Source organism: Falco naumanni, chromosome 5, assembly GCF_017639655.2.
Source record: "Falco naumanni isolate bFalNau1 chromosome 5, bFalNau1.pat, whole genome shotgun sequence".
In the NCBI taxonomy this organism is placed as follows: domain Eukaryota; kingdom Metazoa; phylum Chordata; class Aves; order Falconiformes; family Falconidae; genus Falco; species Falco naumanni.
The window spans coordinates 33,924,417-33,948,627 of record NC_054058.1 but is presented as its reverse complement, the minus strand read 5'-3'; the positions used below and the strand labels follow the sequence as shown (position 1 = coordinate 33,948,627).

Genomic DNA, 24,211 nt, shown 5'->3' with positions numbered 1-24,211 from the left:
AGAATAGTCCCCCTCATCTCTCTGCCCTGGCCATACGTTCAGCCTCCTCACCGCTTTGGGCATCGTGCTTAGGCAGATATAAACCGAGACAGTTCAGTTTATGACCAAACAGACGACTATTGTTTCAATTAATTTTCTGGCTATGGCCGTGGCATGACTAGATCTCACAACAGCCGGGGAGGGAAGCAGAGCCACTGCTTCTGAGGCCAGCTGGTAGTTTATCATATTAGGTCGTACACGAAACTGCACCTATGCTTTTCAGTAGCTTGTTCCTTTCCATAAGGTGAAGTCACTTTTCTTATAAATGTGTCTGCTGCTTAGTTTAATCTGCTTTAATTTATATGCATCAACTTTCACCAGCTCTTCCTAGCTTTTCAGAATATTGTCCTATAGATCTGGCATTAGATTGTCTCTTTGGCCATATGTGTGTTGTAGGCCATTATGTCTCACTCAGGTACCTCTGTTTTGGATGACATAATGTTTGCTGCACAAAGGCATGAAGAGATGGAAAGGATTGAGTCCTCCTCACCAGCTGACTTAATGACTGTCATTTAGAAATCAGTAAACAAAATAAAATGGTGTCTTTTACCAGAGCTGAATTTAACAGACTGGTTTTCTTGATGCTTGCTTTTTTTCATTACATTAAATATTATTAGTGCCTACTTTCCTCCCTTCCCCCCCCCCATATACTTTCAGAAACTTAATTTATTTTTTTTTTAAATTATAAGCAAAATGGGTGGGGTCTTTCAGTGTACAGCTCTATGGCTTTTTCCAGTCATGTGGTCATTTTTGTGGTTCTTTTGTGGTCCCTTTTGAGTTTAATTCCCTTTTTAAAATTTGTATGTGGAAGCATGTGTCTTGTTTTTCATCTGGTTGAGGCAGTGTACCAAAATAGCAATGCTTCCCACATTCTACTTGTTGATAATATATATCCAAACAGTGGTAAGTCACTCTCTTTTTTTGTACCGGGCCGCTGCACTGGTGAGTTGCTTCTCAATGACCCCTCTGCTCCTTTCCAGAACCTCTGCTTTCCAGGACACATAGTGGAGGCTTCCTTGCAAATGGAAAACTCCTCTTGGAACAGATGAGTAGCAGGAGATAGGAGAATGGAAAATGCATTGCTGGAATGGAAAGTAACTGTGGGAAGAAATCTGTGTTTTTAAACCGTCAAATTTCTGTTCTCAAGTGTGTGCCAAGTCAGTCACAGATTTCCTCCGCCCCGTACCCTGAGAGCAGCTTGATATAATATTGCTGCTGTGTTACTGAGTCCTGGTGCTCAAGTCACAGATGAGTTCTGTTTGCCTCGGCTGGGGCTGCGTGCATCTCATCCCCTATCTTCTTACTGCATTCTGACTGTACCTATGATAGGCCAGTGCTAGTGAAAATGTGATGGGTTGAGACATTTAGCTGCTTGCATTAAAAAGAAAAAAAAAAGTCCCAAGAGGAGCTCTGGTTTTGTGTTTAAGTATGCTGTATGTGTCTTATCCCCTACCTTTGCTCCATAGTCACGTCTGAATGCACAGCTCCTTGCTATGTTTTCTGCCAGCTCTGCAGTTATTTCCGAGGCATTCAGCGCGCTCCAATTGATTCCAGATGTGCTCTCCCCTTCCCGGCACTTTCTCCCTTCCTCCTCCTCCTGCTTTGGCAGCAGAGGCAGGGCTGCTGCTTTTTCCTGGTGAGGTGCTGGAATTAGTGCAGGCAGGCGACAGGACTTGCCTGCTGGCCACTGAAAAAGGAATTGAAGGGGCCTGTAAGTGCTGTATGAGCAAAGCTGCCTGACAGGGCTTTGAGCTTTGTCCATCCTCCAGGAGCCAAGTCAGCTCAGAGCAGCCCCTCTGCACAGCTTCATAGTGCCTTCAGCTCATTGCCCTCACAGCAGGGGAGAAGGGGACAGGGAAGCCTGATGCCAAAAGTGATCTTCAGATTCCTTCCTAGAAGAGCACTGGATATATTGAGAGATCTGGAAGAGTCTATTACAGATAGCTGCATCACATAGTTAAGGGCTTTGAAAAATTCCTGTGACTAAAGTAGATACAAATCTTCCTAAGGGGCTGAATGAGCTTCATGTGGATTTAAACATTCAGGAAGGCAGTTCGAATTCTTGAGGCTGCAGGAGTAACTCTTGACACTTCACTGAGATTTGGTGATGTACTTGGAGATACAGGGTGGTAGTCCATTTGCAGAGCAGGGACATGGGAAGAAGAATTGCTTATCAGTCCAGCTCAGGTACCTGACTGGGGTTGGAGAAGGAGATACTCGCTTTTAGAATACTTGTTAGTGGAGAGCTACTGTCTTCCTTGAAACAAAGCTGTCTGGAGTGAGCAATCTGATTGCAGGATTAGCTGAGGTGACAGTAGCTATGACACTACCCTGACAAGCCTGATCAGGAGTTACCATGGGACCAGGTAGGGTTTTCTTCCCTGTTATATTTCCATGTTCCGTAGCCCTCCTTTCACTGAGCACCACCAGGAACCACTGGTTACTGGTCAGGAGTAAGGCAGAAAACCAACACAGGCAGGTCCTCTGTGCCACTTTAGTCTGTGAGCACCCTGATGTGCCTGATGCAACCCCTGAAAGAGCAGTTAACTACACTCCTTCCCCACCATCTGCCTCTGGTTCCTGCTGCCTCCCCGTGTGAGGATCTGCAGTCGCGCAACTGTGTGATTGGTTTGCTAATCTGAAAAGCTAATTGCAGTTAGCTTAGATTAAACATATGTGACACATCTGCAGCACACTGTTTCTTAGCTATGATTCATTTGAATTCAGGTCCAAAAGAAACTTAACCCTTATTGCCTGGCAGTAATCTCACTGGTGTGGGAGATGCTTCTGCCGCTCCGGGTGCCTGCTGGATTAACGTATGACTAGATTTCATAGTATTTTGAGACTTTATTTTCATACTGATTTGTTGAAAGTTAGTCACCTTATGGAAATCTTTTTTCCCAAGAATGTTTGACTATGAATGTGAAATGGAAAGTACTTGGAATATTGCAGAGGTGGGAAGAACACAGGGTAGATGCTAAAGGACTGATCTGGAACAAAAAATTGAATCTGAGCCTTTCTTTTACTTGCTGGCTTTGCTGCTGAGGATGTATCCATCGTGGTGACTTTTTCCTTTGTTCCATACCCCCACCCCATCCCCCTTCTCCCCAATAATTCTTGGAGGTAGTTTCATTCCTAATATGGAATGGAAACAGATGTTGAGATCTCAATGTCGTGTCTTGAAGCACAATTCTCTCTTTCTAATCAACCCCAGAGAGCGTGAATTGATTGAAAGCGTTTGTTGGGACACCTTCATGCCAGTAACGTTTAACTATTTTTTTTTTTTTTTTTGGAACGGGGAATAATGTAGATTTCAGGAGCAGAAAATCAGTGGTGGTTTTTAAATCTGAAAGCTATGTTTCAGGCTGGTAAGTAGATGTGGCTCTGGGCCTTATTAGTGTTGCATAACTCTTGAATGCTTTGGTTATAGGAAGCCTCTTCGCAGGTTGCCCAGGGGGTTGTTAATTAAGCATGTACGTATTTAGCACCAAGAGCCTGTGTTTGTGCGTTGGGGTAGAGCAAAAGTTGACCATTACTGGAAAAAAAGAGCACGGAGACGAGTGAGTGCTTCCTGTGTATAAGGGTAAGATAAGACTATAATTTTTTTCATCCTTTCCTATAAAGGAGGGGCTTGAACTTCTTCATGACGTTCTTAAATGCATATTTTTTTTAAAAAAAGGGGGCAGCTGTTTCATTTTACAGAACAGTTTTTGGTGGCCTGGAATGATAGAGTGTATATTGGAAGATAACTTGTTCTTCCCTTGCTTTACATATCTAGGAGAAGGAAGGGCAAGATTAGATAATCTAGTGCAAGCTTGCACCAGGAAGTTGAAGAAAACATGCCTTTAAATGGTTAGCTAGGTGCAAACTTGAGTGCAGGCATTGGGTGGGTTTTTTTTTCTTTCCTCGTGGAAGATTAGCTTATTTAGGCTTATGTTAGCCCAATGCAAAAAGCATTTCCTAAAATGATTACATCTAAATTCAAAAAAAGAATGCATAGATATAAACTTTCCTCTGTTTTAACAAAACTAGCATAGAACTCACTCTGCCAAACTTTTGCAGAGCTATCTATAAGTAAGAGCACTGCTTTTGGGAGGATTCGGGAGGAATTGCTCTTGTACCCATGGTAGTAGAGTCAAAATCCAGCATCCTTTTCTGTTAACCCAGTATGTCATAGAGCAAATGAAGGTCAGGCTCCAGATGTGCAGATGAAATACAAACCCTCTTATTACAGTGATCCTCTTCAAGGTGCTTTTATGATCAACCCACATCAAGAAAAAGTGTGTTGATTTTAGTAGTCTGTGTCACCAGACAGACATGCCAGTCTTGCTCTCTGGAGTAACAGAAATGCCTTTGTAGTGTGGACTGTGGGTGTCAGGTTAGGGTCATATACTGTTCTGAATCCAGGAACAGGTTTGTACAAAGATGAAGAATATGAGATGGTTATGTCCTTTATACGTATCCTTTTCACCTCCAAATTTCCTTTCCCTAGGCATTTCACCCACTCTTCCCATTTGGAGACTAATCTGTAATGAAATGGCCACGACTGAGAGTGTCTTGTTAGTGCATTTTGGGACGAAGAGTTTATGCAATGTTCACAGGCACTTGGAGCGTTTGTATGGCCAAGTCACTGTTTTGGAATGACTGGGGAGTTGGAAGCCATCACTTCATCATTCCATATATCAGTTTGCCTTGTGTTTGTGTATCTTCATGACTCTAAAGATCAGAAGCACAATTTTTAAAATCAAGGCTTAGGTTCCACATGCTGTAAGAGCTGCCAGTGTAGGTTGGGGTTTATGTCTGGTCTAATGTCCCAGGGCCTGTCACTTTCTGAAAGGGATAATGCTCAAGTTCCTAGTGGGTCTTGGAGCATCCCTTGTGTTGCTTTGTATCCACCCCCTTTTGTGAAGAAACTGCTTCCCGATATGTTTGTTATCAGTGGGCAAATTGTGGGATTCCCTGCAGAGAGGGTTAATGCATGTCAGAGGCTGTGGCTCCCCAGCAGCCTGAGCCTATCCAAGTGCTGGTGCCCATGGCCCTTCCCTTCCCAGCTTCTCCACCCTGTCTCCTTTCTGGCTGTGGTTCTCCTCCAACTCCTTGCCAAGTCGTTTCAGCGCTCTTAACCGAGAGCAAAACTAACCTGACAATAAAAAGTGAGTCTTTTCCCCCCACCCCTGCCCAGGATATGTGCTGAAAGGGCTCAGTGGGAGGCAGATGGAGCATCATGGCTGGCAGGGGAGAGAGGGCAGGAGTGCGCAGCTGGAGGTGTGATGGTGGCAGCTCTGGCCAGAGCCCCGCTGGAGCTGCAGCCAAGAGCGCAGGTCCCACCGGGGCTCTGCTGGAGGAGCCCTGGGAGGGGAGCCTGTGTTGGCAGGGGCTGGGAAGGGGAGCCTGCCACACCACCCTTATTGTTCAGCTGTGAGAAGGGAGGAAAAAATCCCAACCCAGCCCCTGTTCCTTACTCTTGCTCCTGGGCAGCAGAGTTGTATGGTAGGTCCTTTCTCTCTTGTCTGTGTACAGTCGGGGGAGTGGTGTTTGGCCTCTTCTGCTAGAGCTGCGTGTCACCTTGCCCTCCCTTACAGGAGGCTGTGACCTGGATCGGAGGAGGGATGGCGCGGTCCCCGCATCCCCCTCACTCACAAGGATTCCTTTCATGTGAAGAGCTGAGGGCAGGCAGTGGCTCTAGGTTGAATGGTCGAATGGTCACACCAGGCTCTTCAGATCTGAGCTACAAACATTTTTGCTGTTTACAAAAGGGATTAGGTTAGTGCAGAGAGCAAACAGTTATAGCCTGGAACACACTGGTCTTCACAAGTTAATTGCCTCTGTTAGCTGCAAGTCAGTTGCTTGAAGGTTTCATAAAATAAGCCCAGTGAAGACATATCTATTAGAAACCCCATTCCACTAATAGTCATTTACTTACCTCTGTCCCACTGATACAGGGCTTACCGGAGTTGAAAAGGTATATTTAAGAGATTATTTGATATTTACATGCTGTAGCGTTTCTCTGCGCTTTTCTCTCGTGCTTATGATTTGCTGTAGAGTTATGGACAGCACAGACAGTTTCCCTCGTGGCAGTTTGCATGGAAATGACTATACAGAAATCGTACCAGTTTAGCTTTACTAGGATTATAATTTTTATTTGGTTGGTTATGCTTCAATATCTGTGCATATTATGGCATACCAATACAGGAGCTGCACTGCTGTAAGGCTCCTTTCATATCACTATAATTATACCCATTGCTCTTAATGAGCAAAACAAAACCAGCCCTTCACAAAATAGACTGATCTTTGGAAGTAGGAGGCTTTTATGCGCATTTCTGGTGTTCACTCTTGGTGCTCCAGTGCTGTGATCTTGGATCACCACCTGCTGTCTGCTGAAAGAATTCATCCTGTGTTGCATTTGCTGGACCACGTTGCCCCTCACTGGGACACTGTCCCCAGCTCCCACCCTTCTACAAGGTACTGCTACGTGCAGTTACTTACTGTTGCTTCGCTTAGCTTGGAGCTATGAAGTTTGTTAATTAAGTTACAGCTGCATAAACTCTTAGAAATGTGCCCCCATTAGGGATTTTTCGCTGGTTTAGCTACTTTGTTTTTTAAACAAAATGTGGGATGTGTTGGTACTGAGCTGTGTAGGCAGAACCCTGACTTAAGAAAGTTGGCACCTGCAAGGACATGACTGGACCCTTGTAGGGCTGAGAATAGGGGGCTGAAAGGGGAGCCCAGACAGTATCCAGCATCCCTGTTGTGCCCTGAGGGCTTGGGTGCTGATGAATCTTTCCCAGTTTGGTGAGCATGGGATGGCAGCTAGTGTGGTTGATGCATGGCAGCACAAATTCACAGAGGGAACCGGCTAACCTTGAACTACTGAAATTATTCCTGCAGCCAAATGTCCCTCAAGCTCCTCTCCTGGAGACGGCCAGCTACGATGCATTGTGGCTGAGATAACCAATGTTCAGGAGCAGACAGACACTGAAGATTTATTTCATGCCATCACACAAGTCAAAGACAGCAGTAGTTTTTGTGGGGAGCTGCAGCTGGGCTTTCCTGGTCCTGTTATGGTTTCCTTGTGTGTGTTTGGGGATGGTGACCACTCTTGGACATACCCATCTCTGTTGTTGTATTTGGGTAAATGTTTAAGATAACTTATTGAGCTAAAACAGACAGGACTAGCAGTGCTGTGAGGTATGTTGTCAAGATTGGGTAGCAAATACTTTCAGCTGAGTCTTTCTTCCTACGTATGTACCTTCACCAGGAAGTTTGGGAGTTTCTCCATGCTTTTTGTACCTTCCTGAGAAGTGGGAAAAGCAGTGCCTCTGCAGGATTTTCCCTGGTGGGTTAGAAGTAGGGAAAGGAGTTCAGGTTCAATGTTTGAAGATAAATGGATTTGGGGGTTTTTTTGCTCTGTTAGTTCTTGCAAATATGAAGTGTTGTGTAAATGTTGAAATTTGGTAGAATAACAGAAGTAGTAGAATCTCCTCTGGGTTTGGAGGCTATCGATACGTCGTGAAACCTGCAGAGATCTCATCGGGAGTCCTTTTCTGTAGACACTAGTGGAAACAGGAAAAAAAGTAATTCTAAAGCATCAAAGGAAATTAAAATTACGAAAAAAAATCAAATGGGAAACTTGTACGTAATGATATCAAGAGAAAAATAATTTGATATAGATAATCCATGAGATGATGAAACCTGGACAAGCATAATGGTGATAGATCTACAGATAACCTGAGACATTAAAGTAAGGATACATTTGTAACAAAAGATACGGGTTTTGCACATTAGTGTGATTGGGGGATGTGTGTGTGTGACAGTGGTATTAACAGCATTTCATTCTGCCCAAGAAATCCCAGAAGTAATAAAGTTACCGGGTTATTTTGGCTTGCAAGGTGTGATTAAGCTCAAAATAAGTATGTATTATCAAAATGCCACAAGCAACAGAAGAGAGAACATTTTTCATCTTTCAAACATTTGTAGATAATTGAAGAAGGGAGAGAAAATATTTAAAAGGTTGAAATGCATTTAAACTGGAAGGAACAGTATTAACTGAGGGGTGAAAATATTGGAAATAACATTATATAAGGTTTGTGGGCTAGCATTTTAAGTAGTCTAAGAGAGATTAAACAAAACACTGGAGTGTGTCCTTTGGGGAGCAGCCCTGCTCTGTTGAGAGGATGGCAGAATAGGTTTTGTTTGTAGCTAATTAGCATTCTCTTCCTCCTATCCTGGGTACTACCAGCTTATAAATCTAGCTTGTTCTGAGAAAACTGGAAATAGTTTCTGCTACTGTATCTTTCTTGGCATTACCCTACCAATTTTTGAAACTTAAAAATAAGTAAGTTTCATTTTAGCTCCTATTTTAAACACAAGGAAGCGGCAGACAATGTGGCTTGTATGGAAACACATAGACAATTGGATATATTGAAATATTGTAAGCAAAAGAGCTTGAAAAGGAGACAGTAAGTGGACAGAGTGGAGCTGTTGTGACAGGATAAATAATCACAGTACGTGAGCAACGGGGCCGCTGATACCTGGTTTGCGGTGGGATAGCCATCATTCAGCCTCTCCTCCCTCCCATTTGTGAAAATCACCCTGCAGATCTTGATGATGGCTTAGGTTGAGTCAGAAGCTTCTTGCTTTGAAGCTGAGAATGGCAATGAGTGAGCAGAAATGGAAGACTGCTGGAGCTTCCCTCCTTTTTGGGGGGACTCGACCCCACCCCCCACCCCCCGGATTTCAGAAAATGTGCTGTGTGTGAGAAACCTCCGCAGAGCTTGCTGGCATGCGATGCGGGGCTGCAGCTGCTTGGGGGAGTGCGAGCGAGGAACCGAGCACTGGCTGTGGCTGGCATGCTTGCCTGGTTTTCTTTCTCAGATAAGGGCGCGGAGTTTTGTGTTTCTGCAGGCAGCAAGGCTTTGCAGTGGCTGGATTTTAGTTAATGAAACTGTCCATCGTTCAGCACGGGCCAAGGCTGCAGTTCAGCTCCGCTAAGTGGTATTGAATGCCCTTCCCTCTCCTTCTCCCCAGCTGCGGGAGCATGTGGCCACGTGGCCCCAGGGGAGGCAGACCAGCTAGACCCAATGTCAGAGCAGATTTGGGATTCAGCCAGCGTCTGAATGACCTGGTGCTGGCTGGAGGTGCGCTGCATTTATCATTGTTTCCTTCGCCCAGAAGGGAACGCTGCAGGTAGGCTGATAAAGGGACTGAAAGGTTTGTCCAGCTTCACTGGAGGTCCGTCAGCCCCTGCACACTCTCTGCTGAAAGGCTACTTGATAATTCCCACTCTGCCTTTCCTATCCGTGGGATAAGGTCTGCTTCACTTTGACTCCATTGATTTAAGCATGCTGGTGTCAGAACAGGCTCGAGCACCCCCAGGCTTTGTGGGGGAGGACCCAGGGCTGGAACAGCAGCCAAAATTTAAAATCAGGATTAGTCTGTTGACACACACATAAATCAAACAGCCCTCCTATCATAAATCTTTTCTGTGGATTTTTTTTTTTTTTCTGCTGCGGTGGTGGAAGCAGTAGGAGCAGTGCAGCAGCCTGGTCTTCCCAGGGTTGGGTTTCAATGTCAAGGCTGTTCTCCTTTGCCCCAGGTGGCTGAATGCAGCTCCCTGCTTCCCCCTTGGTGAGATCCATGCAGGTTTGCATCCTTTTGTGTTTGCTTCTGGTGGTTTTCAGACGTGGTGGGGTAGCATTTTTATTGTCTTTTGGGGATATCTTTTGCCTAGCCAGTTGCCTGTTTCTGAGTCATCTGGTTGGTGTCAACTACATCTAAGGCAGTGCTAAAAACTGCTAAAATGTCCACTGTCCTAGCACTGAGGTCCTGTGGGACGCCCTAAGCTTAGGGGGGAGTGGGTAATTAATGCCTTGTGTGATGGTAGTGATGCTCAAGACTGGGAGAGAGTGAGTGTGCTCCAGGCTTGTGGTCTCAGCTCGGTTCCTCACAGCTCCTCGGTGCCTTCTGTACAGCTAGAAAGAAGCAATTGGGATATTCCAGCAACTGATGCCTGCACCCATGCTCTGTACACAGTGCTGCCAGAGCATGGGAGGGGGCTGCTGCACAGGTGGGTTTTAAAAAGCGTACTTCTTTTCTGTTACTTCTAACACAGCAGAGAAGTGCGCTCTGAACCAACAACGTGTGTGCTTGTGTGCAGAGCCGTGAGGGTCAGGCTGGAAGAGGTAGACCCAGATATGATACTTTAAGGGATATTAAAGAACCCTGCTCTTCTACCTTTGGTTCCTTCTCCGTTCTAATGTTTCAGTGCCTCTTCTGCCTTCTAAAATAATGCCTTACTGTGCATAAAGCCTTGTGTGCAATTACAGGGGTATGCAGTTTGCAAGCCTCATAATTCATTCTCTGTATACCATCTGGTAGTCAGAATGTTGCCCAAAAAAGATGAAGAAAACAGTGTCATGGCTCAGAGGCGTGAGGCACGCTCCTCTTGATAGCAAAGAGAATAGAAGACTGTGCAGTATTACGGTGGTGGTGGGTGGGATTTTCACATGAACACGTGTGTGCTTGTATATCATTTCTCAGGCCGATGTTTTGATCTGTCTTCTGTAGTATAAAGCTGTTTTCTCCTTTTTGTTTTCTTTAGGGTAACCAGGAGCCAGCAGCAACTCCTGATGCAATGGTGCAGCCATTCACCACAATCCCATTTCCGCCACCCCCACAGAACGGGATTCCCACAGAGTATGGGGTGCCACACACTCAGGACTATGCAGGCCAGACCAGCGAGCACAATCTGACGCTCTACGGAAGCACGCAACCGCATGGAGAGCAGAGCACGAACACGGCCAGCACGCAGAACGGATCTCTTGCAGTAAGTGCAGAAGGGTGCAGAGCCAGAAGAGCAGCAAAGTGCTTTGGGGAAAAGCAGCCATTGATTGGATTGCTGTCTGTTTCTTAAGTATGCAGCAAATCTGCAGTGGACTTGAAAAGGAAAGAATTATAAGCAAATAGTAGCTTTTGACCTTCTATTACTAGGTTCCTGTCTTTCCCCTTGTGCTTGTTCCCCTCATGTATTGGTGTCTGCAAAGAGCAGTAGCACTTGGGATCGTGGTGGCATTGTCCCAGGGCAGTTCTTTACAAAAGTGTTAATTACTTTGTGTTAATTGGTGGGCAGTTCAAATGAATGTGATGGAGACAAATTCTAGAAGGTTGACAGTGCAAAGGATTAAGGTGAGTGCATGCATTGTAGGTGTAATCCCAATGTGGTTTTGTTTTCAGGAAGCTAGCAGAGTAGAAAAATACTTTTCTTTGACTTTCTAAAGATGGTAGGGAGCATCGTGGGGCAAAGATAGGAGAGGACCTGTCAACTACTGGACATCCATTTGCCAAACAAAGATTTTTACCTTCTTATATTTTTTTACTTTCTTCTTCTTATGGCCTGGGATTGGCACTGGGCAACATGCTGGCAGATTATCCCAGGAAAAGCTTTATCCACCCCTTAAGCCACTTGTTAAGACTTAACTTCCTAATAAAGAGCCTTATGGTGAGAGCCTTCGTTGCTCAGGGGCGGATTTAATCTGTTAATGCTTTCAGTTTTACTTGTAGTTGGGTGTTTGGCTCATAGAGATTATTTTTCCCCCCCTCTAAGTACTGACTGAATTCACTGCCAACGATTGGAAGAACTGATAGTGCCAGCTTGAGTGTGTATGGTTCCCAGTGTGTGCCTCTGCTTTTTCTGCAGTGGGCAGTGGCTGCATGGTTGACACCACCGGTTACGACTTTCGTAAGATATCTTTGAGTTCATGTTGGGAGCACCACAACTTCAGCATCTTGAAGAAGAAAAAGACTACAGACCCTGTAAAGTACATTAATAAGTCTGTAAAAGGAACTTCAGGTGCCTTACTTGGCAAACACAAATGTAGATGAGGGGATCAGGCTGGGAATAAAACCTACAGCTGGTGCGGTGTGCAGAAATGAGAGTTGTCATTTTAGTGCAAGATCGTCCAGTGTCGTTCCAACCCATAAGATCTGGGTTGCCAGTCTCCAGCAAACAGCTATCTTGAGAACTGTTGGTTTGTTGGGAAAGCTGGAAATGGGAAATAAAACAGGGCAGTGATTTTCCCCGTGTATTTTAGCTGTTTCCATCCTTGCCCAGAGCTTAAGAGTGTTCCTTTTTAATGGAACCGATGTAAGCCTTGTCCTTGGATGTAAACTTTTGCCAGCCCTCCTGCTCTTCTTCCATATTAGGAGCCATCCCTGTGGTGCTGCAGGGCCAGGCTCTGTGTTTTGTCAACTAATGCCGGCTCCTTGGAGCCCACAGCATGCGAGGAGGCTGGCTAGCTTGTGGGGAGGGACTGGGAGCCCATCTGTGCCGGAGGGAGCGTTGCTGGGAGACTGCTGGGAGGCAGCAGTGTTGCCAGGAAGCTGCAGAGGGAGCCTGGCTGGCAGGGGTTATCTGAGAAACAGGCTGGATAACACCTAAGGCTTGTACTGGCTGTTGGGAACAGGTGGGCATGTCTGGCCTGACCATTTGACATGGTTAAAGATGTGCGAGCTGAGCATGCAGAGTCAGGCTTTGCAGACCGCAGCTTGCTGGGAGAGGGTAAGGGCGCAGATGAGCAAGTTGCTGCTGCTGCTATGGTTGGGATGATCAAACCCAGAGGATCCAGATGGTGGCACATGAAGAAATCCAGGGGGAGGGGGAAGGCACCTCGGCCAAGGGCCTTTCGCATGCCAGACTTTCACAGGCGCAGGTCTTGGATTTTCTGACTCCCTTTGTCTTTCTGTCTAGGACTTCTTCTGTATGAAGTTATTTTGATTCTGTGGGCTGCCTTGGGATGTAATTGCTTGTAACTTTTTTTTTCTTCTCAGTGTACTGATTAATGGTGTAGGAACTAGGGGAAGGAAGAAGACTCAGTAGTTACTCTGGCTCAAGCATGCTATTAAAATACAGCAGAATGGGTCTGTTATTAGCTGTAGTTGTTCAAGGTGAAATGTCAAGCATCTTGTCCATCACACGCTGGTATTGCTTGTTTGATACACATGTTCAGTCCATGTGGACTAGACTGTTACGCTTTAAGGCATCTTTTCCTTTCACTGTTTTGTTGTCTTGCTCAAACAACTTTAATAGAGCAAAAAGTCATCGCAGGTGATGTATGATCCTTCCCTCCCATTATGTGACTGACAAGTGCAGCTGCCATCACGTGTGTGAAGGTGATACTCCAGACCGAACAGCCGGTGGATTTTTTAGCTGCTGACTCGAAGCCTGTGCTCCCGTGGGATGGTTGAGGAATTCCTTCAGTCAGACGGATAAGGTCTCTCCTTGCTTTTAAGAGCAAGGCCTGTTCTTGGTCCAGTTGGGAGGACAGAGAGGTATGAAAGGTGTGCTTAGGCTGGTAGCCTTTAGGATAACTGCAGAAGTAACAGAGAATCTGGTTATCTGGTTGGTAAGAAAGATGTTATGCAGCAATGTAATGGGGTCTAATACAGGATCCCTAACACATTGAGTGGGAGCATCTTTTCATAAAATCTTGGCAGATTGTGGTAGACGAGTCAGATTGAATGATTTGGGATTAATGGTGGTGTCTGTGTTTGTAGACATTGGTCTGGAAGCCTGAGGTCAAACATCAGCAGTGAACTTAAGTAAAAAAACCAAAACCAAACCAAAAAAAAACCCCAAAACCTGAAGTCAAAGTCCATGCCTTCCTATGCAGTCTAAAAGCCCTGAGCAAAGGGGAATGACTAGTTGGTGTCATCAGCTAAGGATGAGCTTGGTTCTAGAAGTCTGAGTGTAGTGGAAAGCATTCAAAGCTCTCAAAGCAAGGGCATGGAAAAGAAATTGGCACAATAGGTGGTGTATTACAAAGAGCTTAATATTTTGGAATCTTTTTTTATTTTTGGATCAAGTCTCATCTGCGGGGCTTTGTTTCTTGCCTGGCATGTGGGTCTCCCAGCCTTCATCTCCAAGCATCTGTCCTTTCTCTTTGATACTGTCCCAAAGCACAGCTGAAAGACCTGGATTAAAAATAGGCTGAGGTACCAGACCATATTTGGCCTACTTGGTCTGCCTGTTGTAGCCTGTCTCTTAAACTGTTGACGCTCTGCATTTCACTTTTTATGGTGCTGGGTCGCCTGGTTTCTTTCCCCTTCCCCCTTCTTGGTTTACATTAGTGCTCTTATCCCTAATGGAGACACCCAGCACAGATAGCTGCAAGTGGAGATGCTAATTAGGCTGCAATACCTCTGGCAGCTGATCTGATCAGAAGATTTCGCTGCTGTCAGAAAGGAGAGCTCTGGCTCCAAGCACTAACTCCCGCTCCTGTTTACTGGCTCTGGCATTCCTTAACATGAGCTACTTTAATTCAGTGACCTGGCAGAAGGCTGTCCAGTTCTTTTGCTGGGTTAATGAATTAGAGCAGCTCTTGGAAGGATCCAGCAAATGCTGTTGTTGCAAGGTAAGCGTATGGAGTGCATGGCCAGAAGCCGAGAGCAACTGTCAGTTCTCTGCATCTCCTGGTACTCTACCTGCAGAGGGAAGATTAATCATCCGCTGAACTAAAAAAGCTTGCTTGATAGTAAATGCAATGAACTTTAATACTCTGAGCTGATTATTCAACTCATTTCTCTTGTTAATGTCAGAGGGAAGAATTTGTGTGTCTGTATAAATTATGGAATGCAGCTGGAGGTATGGAAGTAGAGGAATAAGTTTATGTAAATTACTTTGCGTGAAAATGGCAGGTGCTGTCGCCTTGGTGTTATGTTGTCAATGAACCAATATAAAGCATTATTTAATTACAGAGCATCATGTGTCTTGGCCTCTGGATGAGCTGTACTGAAACATATTCAGCTGATCTGCTATACCACAAAGGGATATTGCCTTTCTGATTTCTTAAAGAAGATGCTTCTGTGGTGGGGAACCCTTATGTGTTGTGTTCAGAAGCGAGTAGGGAAGCTGCTCGATAATCTGGCTGTGCCCCACACATCCAGCGAGGGTTTGGAAAGAAGGGAGCCAACAGCACCAAGGGTTCCTCAACTGACTTTTGTAACACATGGGTGACGTTATAATGACGACTTCCCCTTAGATATTTTTTGCATAGTCTGAGATTGCAGAATTTTTCTCTGTAATTATTTTTCATCACTTCAGTAATTAAAGCAATTGTTCGTGTGAAGTGTTTCAGGTGAGGAATATGTTTAATGAATATCCTCACTTATCTTTTGATACTGCTGAGCAGGTAAACACAAGGAAGAGCTAGTTTCAAGTAAGTAGCTAGCTGCTGATTGGCCACCTCAGCCTGGAAATTGCTGTCTTGAGGTAGCAAACTGACATTTAACATCGGGAATTTGCTTTGAGTATGAAACAGATTATTTTATGATTTTGAGTATGAGGCAGATTATTGTCAGCACTTGTAGACTTGTCTAGTGAGGCAGATTTAAAAATGATTTTGAAAGAGAAATAGGAAATAAATCAACAAATGTCATTATGTTAGAGTATACAGCTGTGGTGCTTCTAGATCTGCTGTAACCTTTGAGACATACGCAGAAGTAGCACAGGGAAGGCTAATAGTGGTGATGAAAGGGATGTAGCAGGTTCTTTATGAGAAGAAATGAAATCTTCACTTAAGAAAAGACCTGACAGGAATGAAGGCATATGATGAGTACATAGAATATTGAATGGTATGGGAAATAAAATAGGGAACTTTCCCATTTTCATTTACTAGGATGCACTCGGGGAAATAATTGGGTGCCATGTATGGGAAAAAAAGTTTTTGTTTCTTGTTTTTTTCCACAAAATGAAGATTTTAGCGTTGGAACTCTTGTCCACAGGATGCTGTGGAAGTCGAGACATGAACTGGCTAAGTTTGCTGGAGGCTGTGCTAGAGAAAAATCATGGAACATTTTCCCTGTTCATATGTTCTTCCACAGATGCCACAGATTTGGCTGCTGTCAGAAAGAAGATAGTGTATTGGATGGATTTGTTTGTCACTGTGTGGCTGTTGTTCTGCCACTGTCAATGGAGCAGTCCAGGGGTGACCACTAGATTGGGAAGTCTTGCTGCCTCCTTCACCATGTCAGGGCATCCCTGTATTTGGAGGAATGAGCTAGAACTGCTCACAAAGGGTTTGACGTTTTGCCCAGAAGAGCAGGCCCTTCAGGGGGCTTCATTTCACCACTTTACTGAAAGAAAAAAAGGGGGGGGGGGGGGGGGGGGAAGTAAAAAACCCACCAAAGAATCCTGTGAAAAAATACTGCTCAGGAAAACAATTATAAATATCGCTACATGCAAAACGTTACCTGACACATCAGAGATGTCTTTGCTGTGCAGGGTAGGTAGCAAAGCTTCCTATGTGCTTTCATATGTTTGGTTTGTGTTCTGACTTCAGGTGGTTCTATCCTCATTTAGTGAGGAAAGTGAACAAAATGACTTAAGCTTCAGTATGTCTGAAAACTGGTAACCAGCAATCAGAAAAAATACGCACTAGATTAATCTGACTATATTGAAAATAGTTAAAAGCCCTAGTAGAAGTTATTTGGTACATCCTTAGCAGGTTTTTTTGTCTGGTTTTTGGCATATGAAGGGCTTGGGCACATTGTGAATTGTGCCTGTAGTGTAGCCCAAGTTGTGTTTTTGGTTTTTTTTTTTTTTTTTTTTTTTTTTTTTTTTTTTTTTTTGCGCTATAACACTGCTGGTATCTCTGAAAAATAAGTGTATGGATAGAGCTCTGAAACTATATTTACTACTGTTGAAAGGTGATTATTAGGCCTGTGGTCTTCTGTCTACTAAACAAATGTTGTTTAAGCAGCAGAGGTTCCTGTGCTCTTTACTCTTGGATTTGTAGGATCTTAGTCCTACTCTGGTAGACTCTGGTGGGGCAGGAGAGGGGTGTTGTGTCTAGTGCCTGATTCTTCATTCATTTTTCCATGGAACCTGCTTAGTGGATGTCTGTTATTGGTGGTTGGCAGGCTGTTTTGACTTGGGTTCTTCACTAGAAGTTGCAGAGATCTTCCCACATCTGCACTCTCCTTTTGTGGTAGGAAGATTGCCTTCTGCCAGTCATAGCTTTCAGTCCTTGCCTCTACACAGTTCCTCAAGCTCTTGATTGACAACAAACAAGGTCTTTTTCTTTCCTTTTTTTTTTTTTTTTTTTCCAAACCAAGACTGATCTAGAAGCAGTGGAGCGAGCGTGGTCTGTCTCCCACATTTTGTAAGCCACCCAAGTCTCCTGTTAAATATAGTTATTGGTTACAGTTTGTATTTTGTAAATATTTTGTTTGCAATGATTTATGACTCTTAACCTCCTCATTATGATTCACAACATTCTGGACTGACTGCTTCCTGGAGGAGAGGACATGGGGGGATGTTTTTTGCTTTTCTATAACTTGGACCTGAAGCAGTTCCAGTTCTAGAAGCAAGTGGGAGATGGAAACAGAATGTGCTGGGTATTAATAGTCTCTGTGGTGACCTGTCACATTAGTGTTTGGCTCGTCAGGAAGGTAGCCCTCTGCCTGGCCATCCTGTCTGGCCATCCAGATGGAGACCTGCTTGGAGCTCAGGTGGCACTGGAGCCCCTGTCTCCCTCCCTCCAAGGAGAAATCCTTAGCTTTACTTGTTCACCAGCTGCTTTAGGACAGGAAGCTAGTCTGGAGGTGGGAAGATGATTGTAGAGCTGTCCCCAGACCTTTCAGAACACCCTTGTGTTACCAGCTGTCCTTCTCCCCTTTTACATGCATACATGCACATGTATACATCCATGCTTCTCTTTGCAGTTGACTTCTTGCTTACGGTTTCCTTGCTGCTGGTGGGTGTAAGGGAGGACCCGGCATGGGGGGCACAGGCAGCAAATAGTTAAAAGTGAATCACATAGTGCACGTGTCCTGAGCTCTGATGCATTTCTCGGTGACCTTGAACAGAGCTCAAAGCTTGCATGTGCAGGCATGAATGACATTATCTCCTGCATAAGTATATGTTATGCAGACTATGCTGAGGAGGTGAGGTGGATCCAATACTGCTTCTAAACGTGGTATCTTTGCCGCAGCATGTCTCTGTGTTGCCTGATGACAAGTATTAAGTCCTAGGGAACATGTATTAGCTCCCTTCTGAGCTGAATTGCCGCCTGTAGCAAAGGGAGAGGGCTGGCTTTTTGCTGTGAAGTGTTGACATGAGGCCAGGAGGAAGGAGCTGAAACTTGGTGTGGGGAAGGAGTGAGGGTGGAGAGTGGGCACTCGGTGAAATGCAGGCTTTTATCATCTGGCTTGGTCAGGGTAGCACTGTTGCCAGTCTCCATTATGTGCTGCCTGAGAACAGGCTCCAGGCCCTTCCTTTCATCTCTTTCCTAATGAATTAAGGCAAGGAATAACTATAAAAGGGGAAAGGAAAAAAAAAAAAAAAGCAAGCAAGATCTGAGGAGACTATTTCTTTCATTTATGTTGTAGCTGAATGTGTGGCAGTAGACAGATGTATTGAGCTAATGTTATAGTAGCTGAAAGTTCAAATCTTACCTTAGGGCCATGGACAATAGAAATGAGGGAGCTACAGTATCCAGAGAAAAAAGGTATTTAATGTTAAACTACTGCTGAAAAATAAGGGTATGTGAAAGTCTGAAAAGCATTTGGGGACTCTTATGTAGTCAAAAGGGTGAGAGTGGACTGAGATCCCATATTCCTTCTATTATTTCTCATCTTTGAAGCGTTTGTCTTACTGTACACATCTCACGTGTTACAAAATGACTCCTGTGTGGCAGCAGCAGTCTGCCATATGCAGAAACAGCTGTGAGTGTTTTTGAGCAGGCCACTGTACATGATGCATCGCACCCTTGGTAAGAAAGGAGTTCTGCCCTCTGCCTGCAAACGAATGGATGGGAGAGGAGTGCAAACGACCTCCCTGGCTTCCGCCCCTGTGGAAGCTGCAGATCCAGTCCTGTGCAACCTGTATTTGAATTTAAAGACTAAAACATTTTTGTCATCACTGTTCAGAGTCTGTGCCTTTCCTCATTCACACTGCAGAAGATGCACTAGTGTGTATGTTTGAGGTTGCACCTGTGTGCGTGGGTGTTTGCTCGCTTGCCAATTCCATGCATAGCCATAGAAAACATTGTATTTGACAAATTACACCAGCAGGGCTCCAAAATGGATTGTAGAGATCCCTTTTAGCAGAAGTGTTGATGATTTTAGGGAGTTATTTTGCAGCACTCACAGGTGTTGTGTACAGTGGTGATGGATAGGCTACTCCCTATGTCTTGTCCTTCTTGGACAGATTTGCCCTGAGGAGCAAAGGACTTTGATGGAGTCATAAAAATAAACTACCAGATAGCATGGTGTGATTTAATCACAAGCCAGCTGCATTGATTCTTCCCCTAGGGTGCACTCTCTGTACATTTGGAGATGCTTTTTGTCATAGGGGTGAGGGTAGGAGAAGAAGGGAGCTTGGAGAGGAGGAGGCAGCTTTTTAGATACGATAAAATGGAGGTTTCTGAGGTGGTTCATGAAAATTTGATGTTTGAGGGATGGATGAGTTTTAGCCAAATAAAAATGCTTATTCCTGCTAGGCTTCTCCTGAGACTTGCACAGCTCTGGAAAGTAGAGGTACTTGCAGGGCAGTATCTCTATGAAGGAAGAATCTTCATTCTTCCTACCACAGCTTAATTTATATTGACCAGATCAAACACATTTTGTGCTGGTGGTGCAGCCCTACTAAAATAAAATTGAAAGCTGCCACCGCTTCACTCAGCGTGACAAGATCCCAGTGCTAACTGTTTGGTTCTAAAGCACTGAGACAAGAGCAAGCAATGTGCAAGTTCAAGGTCATGTCCGTAAGAGACATTTCTGGCCAGAAGCTCTCTTAGACTAAACTGGCAACATTATCTGTGAAGAGGTGCTGCTTTCCAAATATCCGTGAACTGTTGTGTATTGAATGAGATGCAGAGCGGTCTAGCAAGTCCAATCAGTGGCTGGGGCATCAGTGTGGGCAGCTCCCCTGAGATTTCTTTTTTTCTTTGGTATATAAACTGTGTATGAAAAAACAGGGAGGGATTAAAAAAACCCCAAAGCAACCAACAACAAACCCCAAAACAGAATAAAACCAACCAATTTTACTCTTAAACCTTTATTTTTAAGGCCTGCATGTATTCTTAAAGGTGCCTAAAGGCTGGCCCTGACGATTACATGGTCCGTGCTTTCTCGTAGAACTTCTTTTCACTTGATGGGTTAAATAAGTAGTCAGGTTGGTATCTAAAGAAATGAAGTGACACTTCAAAGTGCGCCACACAGGTGGTCAAAGCATGATTCCTAGGAGGCTGAGGTAAGCAGCAAGAGACTGGGTGGGTGGGTGCTCTTTGAATACCTCAGCCTGTCAGTGTTTGCTCTTGGAAAGGGACAGAGCAATACTCTCAACCAAATTATAGTCTACTTTGTTCTGTAGTTCTGTGGTTTTGAGGTCATATTTCTGAGTAAAGTATGAAAAATACCACTTTCTCATGAAGCCATTTTGCACAGGGGTCTTGCCTTTATATTTGATGCTGTGCTCAGATTTCACCAGTCCTTAGCATAAGCCAAACACAAGTGGCTGAGGTTCTGTTCCTTTCTTTTCTGCCCATCATCTCCACGGGGATGTTAGGCCTCTCCTCTGGCACACTGGTCTCCATTATTCCTCTGCCTTCTTGCTGTACTTTTTCTGTGCACAAGCACCCCTGGCCCACCCCTTTATCTGGCTTTGCTGTACCAGTCAGTGCTTGGAAACGATGGAACAAATACCCTCGTTTTAGCTGCGGAATTGGTAGCAGAAAGTAACACCTGGAGTTTTTATAAATCCTGTGGTGGTAATGACTGTTTCCTGTCCCTGGTCTGACCTTTCCATGTAGGAGAAAGGCTAATTAAAGACATCCGTAAGCTGTTCGTATATGGATTTTACCATTTAATTATAGAACTTCTTTTGGGGTAATGTTTGTCTGAGAGGAGCTTGACAGAGCAGATGCCGTTTTGCCTGGGGATGCATTTCTGGTATTGGCCCAGTGAAGAGCTGCCACTTCAGCTGTGGGATTTTGATGATTTCATGAACATCCTGCCACATGAGATTGGAGTGGTGGTACAACCTCCTGGCTTCAGGATATGAAAGATCCGCCTCTTCATTAGAGCTTTCATATGGTGGCAGCTGAAGTGAGGAAGAACAGGTGAAGAGAGAGAAGCAATTTAAGAAAACCAAAGGCAAATCTACTAAGCTAAAAAGGTGATATGAGGGGAGGGAGGCTGAGATCTCATTACTGTTTACTCATGGAAAAGGAGGGGAAGAACAACAGATCAATTATTAAGCATTACTAGCTTTATCAAAATAATTGTCAAGTGCTAGATTGCAGGTGTAGTACTAATACCTAAAAAGGGATGCACAAAGCATGTGAAAGGAATTTGTGTGGTATCCATGCACACACTTTTGTTTTTCTGATTTCAGCAGACAGAAGGAGGGGCACAGACAGATGGACAGCAATCACAGACACAGAGCAGTGAGAATACTGAGAGCAAATCCACTCCAAAACGACTTCATGTGTCTAACATTCCCTTCCGCTTTCGAGATCCTGACCTTCGGCAGATGTTTGGGGTAAGTTATCAGTGCCTTTTAAGGCATGGCAGATTCTCCCTCCCCACAGGCGGGACATGTGGTGCTGGTATATTCATGTGAACAAAAAGCCCTTCCCCCTCAATTTAGTCAGCATGCTGTGAAATATTTGCAGGACTTAAGACAGTTGGTAGCGTTTACCTCGGCTGGTAAATACACATGAAAACTGTAACTGTTCATATCAAGACGTTCAGTGTAACCTAACAATTGATTTGGAAAAAAAAAAACCAAAATGAAACTTCACATTATTTCCCAGTAGAGACTAGATTTAAACATTGATTTAATATATCCCTTGCAAAGCACTGTTTTTCAGTTGCTTAGAAACTTGTTGAAATATTTATGTCTTTCCTCATGATCCACTTCGGTGATGAAAAATTGCTGCAAGGAATTGGCCAACTAGCAATTGCACGTGGAAAAGCTAGTGCAAGTCAGATGGTATTTTACATTGTGTATGATACACATTCTGTTTCTTTTGACCAAATAGTTTGTCTTAGCTAATCTTTGTACGCTGTTCGTCATTCGCTTTATAAGGTCTTTGAGGAAGAGTTTGTTCACTTGAGTATAGGTGACTCATTCCATGTGAACACAGATAAATGAGCTAGATGCTTCGCAACCTTACCTTCAGGTGAAGTTATCTATATGTCATCATCATCAGGAATATTTCACTTGTTGATATAAATCATATGCTAGTATTTCTTACTACTTAGGAAGTTAACAGTTGCTGCCTGTTTAAGATGCAGTGCAGCGGACTCAAGTCAGGAGGGACCGCAGCTAAAGTTCCTTTTGCCATCTTAGGCTTTGAGTGTATACCTTGGTCCAAACTGCCATCTGTGTCAGTGTGTATGCATGCATATACACACTCTCATGTATAGAGTAGTGTTACAGTATTTTAAATGTGTCAAATGACTTCAATCTTAGGCTGCTATAAATGAGAGAAGAATTTGGCTTACCTGTTCATAGCTTGGACAGTATAAAGTAAGCAAAATGTGCAGGAATGATAAAAATTTCAGTGATGGTCTTCAACAAGAGTCCCAGTTGCTATATATTGTGAGAGATTTTTGCTCCTTGTTCATGAAGCTTTTTCTGTCCATAAGAAGCTATTTTGTGGCTGAGACCAAATGGGGAGCAGTGGCCAAAATGCAGGAAGGCAGGGCTGCAAATGGGCGGATAGGAATCTTAAAGTACTCAAAAAGAGTAAGTTTCAAGCCTTCCATGTGGGAGGGAATAACCCCTGAAGCATTACAGGCTGGGGGCCAGTTGTCTAGGAAGATGCTCTACAGTAAAAAATCTGGGGGTCCTGATGGACAACAAATTGAACACAAGCAGCAGCGTGCCCTCGCAGCAAAGGCAACCAACTGCACGCTGGTCTGTGTGAGTGAGTAGCCAGCAGGCTCGGGGAAGTGATCCTTTCCTTCAACAGTTGTTGGACTGCATCTGTAATACTGTGTGGAGTGTGGGCTCCCCAGTACAAGAAGTACACTTCATCCAAGTGAAACACTGGAGCAGGCCCCCGGGGGGCACCACTAAGGTTGTCAGGGGAGTGGACAATGTGGCATGTGAGCGGAGTCTGAAGGCTGGGCCTATTCAGCTTCGAAAAGAGGAGGCAGAGGGGGGATATTTTTGTTGTCTGCAACTAACTAATCAGAGGATATGGAGATGATGTAGCCAGATTCTTTGTGGTTGTGTGTAATGATGAGATGAGAGACAACAAACCCAAGTTAGAACATGAGAAATTTCTATTAGGTATCAGGATTTTTTTTTTTTTCTATGAGGGTAGTTAAATAGTGGAACGTGCTGCCCAGAGAGGTTGTGAAACCTCCATCCTTGAAGGTATTTGACTTGACTGGACACAGCCTGGCCAATCAGAAGCTCTATAGACCTGCTTTGAGCAGGGGTTGCACTAAATGACCTCTGGAAGTAGGTTCCAGGTAAAATTAAGATTCTGTGATTCTGTTGCAAGAAGCCTGGGTTTGCTTCTGCATTGTTCATACGTTAGATTGTCACACTCTTGACATCTGTGGGTGTATTTTCAGCATGAAACTCATCTCCTGGCAATCTGTGATTGCTGAATCTTCTCGGTCGCCTGTTCTGCTTTTGTGTTTTTTAGCTTGCTTTTTGCTGTTGCAGGGCTGTGCAGTAGGCAGTTCCATCCGGTTTGGAGAAACTGGTTGCTGAAATCACAGCCAGTTCTTGGACCACCTGCTACAATCTGTATTTAGCACGTCCTGCTCTGTGCTACTGCTGCTGCCCTCTCCTGGGAGCTGCATCGCTTACGTAAATTGTTCCACGTTGTTTCTGCCCCTTCCCGTGGGACCGGTGCTTGCCTTGACACCTGGCCCCTTCCACACTCTTTCACCTTGATGCTGTTCCTCCCTGTGCTCCTGGTGTGGGGGACGTGTATGATACGGAAGTGACAAGAACATCGCTGTCCTGGTGACTCTCACCTCTGCTTTGCCGATGGGGAGACCCAGGCAATTTGAATGAACTGCTGGCCTGAGAATTGACTTGTGGAAAATGAAGCCTAACTGCTTGCATTAAAGTTTTCTATCCTTTTTTGTGCCCATATAGTGCCATTTGTACATAGAAGGGGTGTGGAGATATGCTATATGAGTTAGT

General features: G+C 44.5%; 1 protein-coding gene across 12 annotated transcripts in view; it reads left to right on the top strand.

Annotated features, from left to right (window-relative positions):
- The window catches only part of RBFOX2 (RNA binding fox-1 homolog 2), a 174,434-nt gene that overhangs the window by 101,950 nt on the left and 48,273 nt on the right, over positions 1–24,211 (top strand). For all 12 annotated transcript variants that reach the window (XM_040594622.1, XM_040594624.1, XM_040594621.1 and 9 more), the window contains 2 exons: positions 10,640–10,864; positions 21,431–21,577. In XM_040594622.1, coding sequence (XP_040450556.1) covers positions 10,640–10,864; positions 21,431–21,577 — 372 coding nt within the window. The remainder of the gene's footprint in view (positions 1–10,639; positions 10,865–21,430; positions 21,578–24,211) is intronic.